At 47.6% G+C, this 7101-nt stretch overlaps 1 protein-coding gene across 1 annotated transcript in view; it reads left to right on the forward strand.

Annotated features, from left to right (window-relative positions):
- LOC134969571 (puratrophin-1-like) overlaps positions 1-5072 on the forward strand; it is a 43316-nt gene extending 38244 nt beyond the window's left edge. The window contains exon 9 of the mRNA XM_063945608.1: positions 5013-5072. Coding sequence (XP_063801678.1) covers positions 5013-5054 — 42 coding nt within the window. The 3' untranslated portion in view covers positions 5055-5072. The remainder of the gene's footprint in view (positions 1-5012) is intronic.
- The last annotated feature ends 2029 nt before the right edge of the window (positions 5073-7101 follow it).

The following is a 7101-nucleotide window of genomic DNA, read 5'->3' on the forward strand; positions in this document are numbered from 1 at the left end:
TAAATAATTCTGCACCACCAAATTCAAGGTATGTGCAAAACATGGGACGTGCTGGAATTTGCCCAGATGTAATGCACGCACAATATTGCTGGCGTTGTCCGGTGCCACAAATCCACAGGAGAGTCCAATTGGGGTAAGCCATTCTGCGATGATCTTCCTCAGTTTCCATAAGAGGTTTTTAGCTGTGTGCGTATTCTGGAAAGCGGTGATACAAAGCGTAGCCTGCCTAGGAACGAGTTGGATTTTGCGAGATGCTGCTACTGGTGCCGCCGCTGCTGTTCTTGCGGCGGGAGTCAATACATCTACCCAGTGGGCTGTCAGTCATATAGTCCTGAGTCTGCCCTGCTCCACTTGTCCACATGTCCGTGGTTAAGTGGACATTGGGTACAACTGCATTTTTTAGGACACTGGTGAGTCTTTTTCTGAGGTCTGTGTACATTTTCGGTATCGCCTGCCTAGAGAAATGGAACCTAGATGGTATTTGGTACCGGGGACACAGTACCTCAATCAAGTCTATAGTTGGCTCTGAAGTAACGATGGATACCGGAACCACGTTTATCACCGCCCAGGATGCCAAGGACTCAGTTATACGCTTTGCAGCAGGATGACTGCTGTGATATTTCATCTTCCTCGCAAAGGACTGTTTGACAGTCAATTGCTTGGTGGAAGTAGTAAAAGTGGTCTTACGACTTCCCCTCTGGGATGACCATCGACTCCCAGCAGCAACAACAGCAGCGCCAGCAGCAGTAGGCGTTACACTCAAGGATGCATCAGAGGAATCCCAGGCAGGAGAGGACTCGTCAGAATTGCCAGTGACATGGCCTGCAGGACTATTGGCATTCCTGGGGAAGGAGGAAATTTACACTGAGGGAGTTGGTGGGGTGGTTTGCGTGAGCTTGGTTACAAGAGGAAGGGATTTACTGGTCAGTGGACTGCTTCCGCTGTCGCCCAAAGTTTTTGAACTTGTCACTGACTTACGATGAATGCGCTGCAGGTGACGTATAAGGGAGGATGTTCCGAGGTGGTTAACGTCCTTACCCCTACTTATTACAGCTTGACAAAGGCAACACACGGCTTGACACCTGTTGTCCGCATTTCTGTTGAAATACTTCCACACCGAAGAGCTGATTTTTTTGCTATTTTCACCAGGCATGTCAATGGCCATATTCCTCCCATGGACAGCAGGTGTCTCCCCGGGTGCCTGACTTAAACAAACCACCTCACCATCAGAATCCTCCTTGTCAATTTCCTCCCCAGTGCCAGCAACACCCATATCCTCCTCATCCTGGTGTACTTCAACACTGACATCTTCAATCTGACTATCAGGAACTGGACTGCGGGTGCTCCTTCCACCACTTGCAGGGGGCGTGCAAATGGTGGAAGGCGCATGCTCTTCACGTCCAGTGTTGGAAAGGTCAGGCATCGCAAACGACACAATTGGACTCTCCTTGTGGATTTGTGATTTCGAAGAACGCACAGTTCTTTGCTGTGCTTTTGCCAGCTTAAGTCTTTTCATTTTTCTAGCGAGAGGCTGAGTGCTTCCATCCTCATGTGAAGCTGAACCACTAGCCATGAACATAGGCCAGGGCCTCAGCCGTTCCTTGCCACTTCGTGTGGTAAATGGCATATTGGCAAGTTTACGCTTCTCCTCTGACGATTTTAATTTAGATTTTTAGTCCTTTTTTTACTGATCTTTTGTGTTTTGGATTTTACATGCTCTGTACTATGACATTGGGCATCGGCCTTGGCAGACGACGTTGATGGAATTTCATCGTCTCGGCCATGACTAGTGGCAGCAGCTTCAGCACGAGGTGGAAGTGGATCTTGATCTTTCCCTATTTTTGGAACTTCAACATTGTTGTTCTCCATATTTTAATAGGCACAACTAAAAGGCACCTCAGGTAAACAATGGAGATGGATGGATACCAGTATACTTATGGATGACGAGTGACTGACGACACAGAGGTAGCTACAGCCGTGGACTACCGTACTGCGTCTGCTAGTATAGAGATGATAATTAATGATATAAAAAAAATATGTATATAACTACTGTAGGTATATATAATATAATGACGGACCTGGTGGACACTGTCAGCAGACTGCTAAACTACTAGTATGAAGAAGATAGAAAAAAAAAACCCACCACAGGTAGGTATACAATTATGGACGAGTGACGACACAGAGGTAGGTACAGCCGTGGCCTACCGTACTGCGTCTGCTAGTATAGATAATATAATAAATATATTACTACTGTAGGTATATAATATAATGACGGACCTGGTGGACACTGTCAGCAGACTGCTAAACTACTAGTATGAAGAAGATAGAAAAAAACCCCCACCACAGGTAGGTATACAATTATGGAGGAGTGACGACACAGAGGTAGGTACAGCCGTGGCCTACCGTACTGCATCTGCTAGTATAGATAATATAATAAATATATTACTACTGTAGGTATATAATATAATGACGGACCTGGTGGACACTGTCAGCAGACTGCTAAACTACTAGTATGAAGAAGATAGAAAAAAAAAACCACCACAGGTAGGTATACAATTATGGACGAGCACTGACGACACAGAGGTAGCTACAGCCGTGGACTACCGTACTGCGTCTGCTAGTATAGATAATATACTAAATATATTACTACTGTAGGTATATAATATAATGACGGACCTGGTGGACACTGTCAGCAGACTGCTAAACTACTAGTATGAAGAAGATAGAAAAAAAACCCCACCACAGGTAGGTATACAATTATGGACGAGTGACGACAGAGGTAGGTACAGCCGTGGCCTACCGTACTGCGTCTGCTAGTATAGATAATATAATAAATATATTACTACTGTAGGTATATAATATAATGACGGACCTGGTGGACACTGTCAGCAGACTGCTAAACTACTAGTATGAAGAAGATAGAAAAAAAAACCCCACCACAGGTAGGTATACAATTATGGACAAGCACTGACGACACAGAGGTAGCTACAGCCATGGCCTACCGTACTGCGTCTGCTAGTATAGATAATATAATAAATATATTACTACTGTAGGTATATAATATAATGACGGACCTGGTGGACACTGTCAGCAGACTGCTAAACTACTAGTATGAAGAAGATAGAAAAAAAAACCCCACCACAGGTAGGTATACAATTATGGACGAGCACTGACGACACAGAGGTATCTACAGCCGTGGACTACCGTACTGTGTCTGCTAGTATAGAGATGATAATGAAATAAAAAATATATATATATCACTACTGTAGTATATAATATAATGACGGACCTGCTGGACACTGTCAGCAGACTGCTAAACTAACTAGTACTAGACTAGTATGAATGAAGATAGAAAAAAGAAAACACCACACAGGTAGAGGTATATTATTTACAATATTGGCCGAGCACTAGTAGTCACGACACAGAGGTAGCACTAGCTACAGACGTGGACTACCGTACTGCGTCTGCTGATATAGAGATGATAAAGATGATAGAGATGAAAAAAAAAATATAACACTACAGTAGGTAAATATTTATATAATATAATGAATGACGGACCTGCTGGACACTGTCAGCAGAATGCGTTTATAGAATAAAAAAAAAAACACCACAGGAGTGTTTAACTTTTTCAGGCAGACAATATACTGGTGGTCACTGGCAGCAAAAGTGTGCACTGTACTCCTGCTATAACTGCTCCCCAGTCTCCCCCACAATTAAGCTGTGTGAGCAGTGAGCACTCAGCACAGTCAGATATACATAGATATATCATGCAGCACACTGAGGCTGAGCACAGATATGGTATGGAGCGTTTTTTTCAGGCAGAGAACGGATAAAAAAAAACTAGCAAAACTCTGCACTGTCTGTACTCCTCCTAACAGCTGCTCCCCAATCCTCCCCACAATAAGCTAAGCAGTAGCAATCAGATCAACTAACTACTAACTATATAAACGGAGAGGACGCCAGCCACGTCCTCTCCCTATCAATCTTAATGCACGTGTGAAAATGGCGGCGACGCGCGGCTCCTTATATAGAATCCGAGTCTCGCGAGAACCCGACTGCGGGATGATGACGTTCGGGCGCGCTCTGGTTAACCGAGCAAGGCGGGAGGATCCGAGTCGCTCGGACCCGTGTAAAAAAAAGGTGAAGTTCGGGCGGGTTCGGATTCCGAGGAACCGAACCCGCTCATCTCTAATTAATATACACTAATTATCTTTGTACGTTCTGAATTTACAGAAAGAGCAATGAAAATTAGACTTTTTTGTTTTTCCTTTTGACAAGTTGAAATATTTTCTTGAGGTGTTGGCTGTGACTCTGTGCGATCAGCGCTCACTCCCCTGGCGGCTGTGACTCTGTGCGATCAGCGCTCACGGCGGCTGTGACTCTGCGATCAGCGCTCACGTCCCCGGCGGGTGTGACTCTGTGCGACTATCGCTCACGTCCCCGATGGCTGTGACTCTGTGCGACCATCACTCACTCCCCTGGCGGCTGTGACTCTGTGCACCAGCGCTCACGTCCCCGGCGGCTGTGACTCTGTGCACCAGTGCTCAAGTCCCCGGCGGCTGTGACTCTGTGCACCAGCGCTCAAGTCCCCGGCGGCTGTGACTCTGTGCGACCAGCGCTCAAGTCCCCGGCGGCTGTGACTCTCCGCACCAGTGCACAAGTCCCCGGCGGTTGTGACTCTGTGCACCAGTGCACAAGTCCCCGGCGGCTGTGACTCTGTGCGAACAGCACTCACGGTCCCCGCGGCTGTAACTCTGCGACCAGCGCTCACGGTCCCCGGCGGCTGTGACTCTGTGCGACCAGCCCTCACGCCCCGGCGGCTGTGACTCTGTGCGACCAGCCCTCACGCCCAGGCGGCTGTGACTCTGTGCGACCAGCCCTCACGCCCAGGTGGCTGTGACTCTGTGCGACCAGCCCTCACGCCCCAGCGACTGTGAACATCTCCTGATTGGATGCTTTTTATTGCAGGTGCTAAATCCTAACCTCTTACTAATGACTGCATCTCTCCCCAGAACCCACGTCACATTTCCCTCAGTCCTTCCACCATAGTCTGAGCTTCTTCCTAACATCCGTCAGTAAGTGCCACTTTTCTGCCTTTGTGTTACATCTTGTGCTGCCTTGCCATGTAACAGTGCGTGTGTGTGCATGCTGCTAACACAGCAACTACATGCTAGTAGGGCTACTGTCTCACTGCTCCATGTTGCGCCACCTTGGGGGGGGGGGGGGATTCCTGCGAGTCAGGGAACTGGGGACAGGAAGGATACCTGTGTATACATATGCCACACCTAAAGCACCTTTGTGACATTACCCCATTCTGTTTATTACATGCAAATACTGTACAGACATGTCCTTACATGCAGTCACTGACTTTTATAAAGCCCGTCCTGTAATACAAACCAAGAACTATAATGGTTAATTAAAAAGTGTTTAAAAATATTGCAAAGGACACGCGGAGTCTAGATCTTTGATTTGTGGAGAAGGGGTGTTCTGAGAATACCTCCAGTGCCCAACACCCCTCTTGCACATATCTGAGACCCCCTCCGTTGCCCAATGCCCTTCTGCGCATGAGATACCTCCGGTGCCCAATGCCCTTCTGCACATATCTGAGACATCTCCGATGCACAAGAAGCATTCGGCACTGGCCTGACAGACTACTCAGTGTAGGAGACTGCGGAACACTTATTCCTGGGAAGATCCATCTAATTTGCGCAGTTACACATGCATAATTAAATAACTTTGTCATTCATCCTAATGGGGGCATAGAGTGCACTGCTGGAGGTTGGGCTCTTTTAAAATTCCATGTGTTTGGGGGCTTCTGTGTTCAGCACCACCTTCTTGGAAACTGACAAACCCACTCATCGCAAATGCAAAGGAACAGAGCAGGGAACCTTCCTCCTTCACCTGTCCCTCAGGAGCTACAGGGCAACACCCTTTGAACACACACACCTGCGGCATCTGAACAGTCAGTCTGGGCTCTGTCAGTGCAAGGTCAGGAGTGGTCTCCCTTAAAAGGATATCCGATTCCACCAACAGCCCCTGACAGTACAAGTGAAAAGTCCGGCGGCTCACCTCCCAGGAGGTAGGAAAGGCAGCTAGAGAGGTCTCCAGCAGGACGCAGGGACTGGAGGTTTAGTGTGAGCCGGCGTCAGGAAATGAACAGTGGGGGAATCAGATTTCTGAAAACTTATTGTTCTCCCCCCTCAGTTAGAAGACCTTTTGTGCAAAGCTTGATCATAGGTTTAAGGAGTTATGGAAGCTATGTCTCTTTACAGTCCCTATGAGTGTCCCTATGAGTCTTCTGCCGTCCTGAAGTCTTCTGATCTTCTCATACTCACCCGACTTCTGTCTTCTGTGAGGGGGTGACGGCGTGGCTCCGGGAACAAGCAGCTAGGCGCACCAAGTGATCGAACCCTCTGGAGCTAATGGTGTCCAGTATCCGAGAAGCAGAGCCTTGAAACTCACAGAAGTAGGTCCTGCTTCTCTCCCCTCACTCCCACGCTGCAGGGAGCCTGTAGCCAGCAGGTCTCCCTGAAAATAAAAAACCTAACAAAAAGTATTTTCCAGAGAAACTCAGTAGAGCTCCCCTAGTGTGCATCCAGTCACTCCTGGGCACAAAGTCTAACTGAGGTCTGGAGGAGGGGCATAGAGGGAGGAGCCAATTCACACCTAGTCTTAAGTCTTTTTTAGTGTGCCCAAGCTCCTGCGGATCCCGTCTATACCCTATGGTCCTTTTGGAGTCCCCAGCATCCTCTAGGACGTAAGAGAAAATTGAATCTCTATAGCAGGCACTCCCAACCACGGTTCTCAAGGCACACTAACAGTCCAGGTTTTAGTGATATCCATGCTTGAGCACAGGTGAGTTAATTAGTACCTCAGTCATTTTGATATAACCATCTGTGTTGAAGTCTGGATATCACTAAATCCTGCCCTGTTAGTGTGCCTTGAAGACAGAGGGTCCCCTCTTTCCTGGGGTACCAGATTTTAGAAAATCTAGCCATGGGGAACCAAAGATATCTGACTTAAAAGCAGTAGTCCCCATCCAAGCCTGTTAATTGCTCTTTCCAGCCAGATATCTCGGGTTCGGTCTGACTCTCCCCTTTT

This window comes from Pseudophryne corroboree, chromosome 11 (assembly GCF_028390025.1).
Source record: "Pseudophryne corroboree isolate aPseCor3 chromosome 11, aPseCor3.hap2, whole genome shotgun sequence".
Taxonomy (NCBI): Eukaryota; Metazoa; Chordata; class Amphibia; order Anura; family Myobatrachidae; genus Pseudophryne; species Pseudophryne corroboree.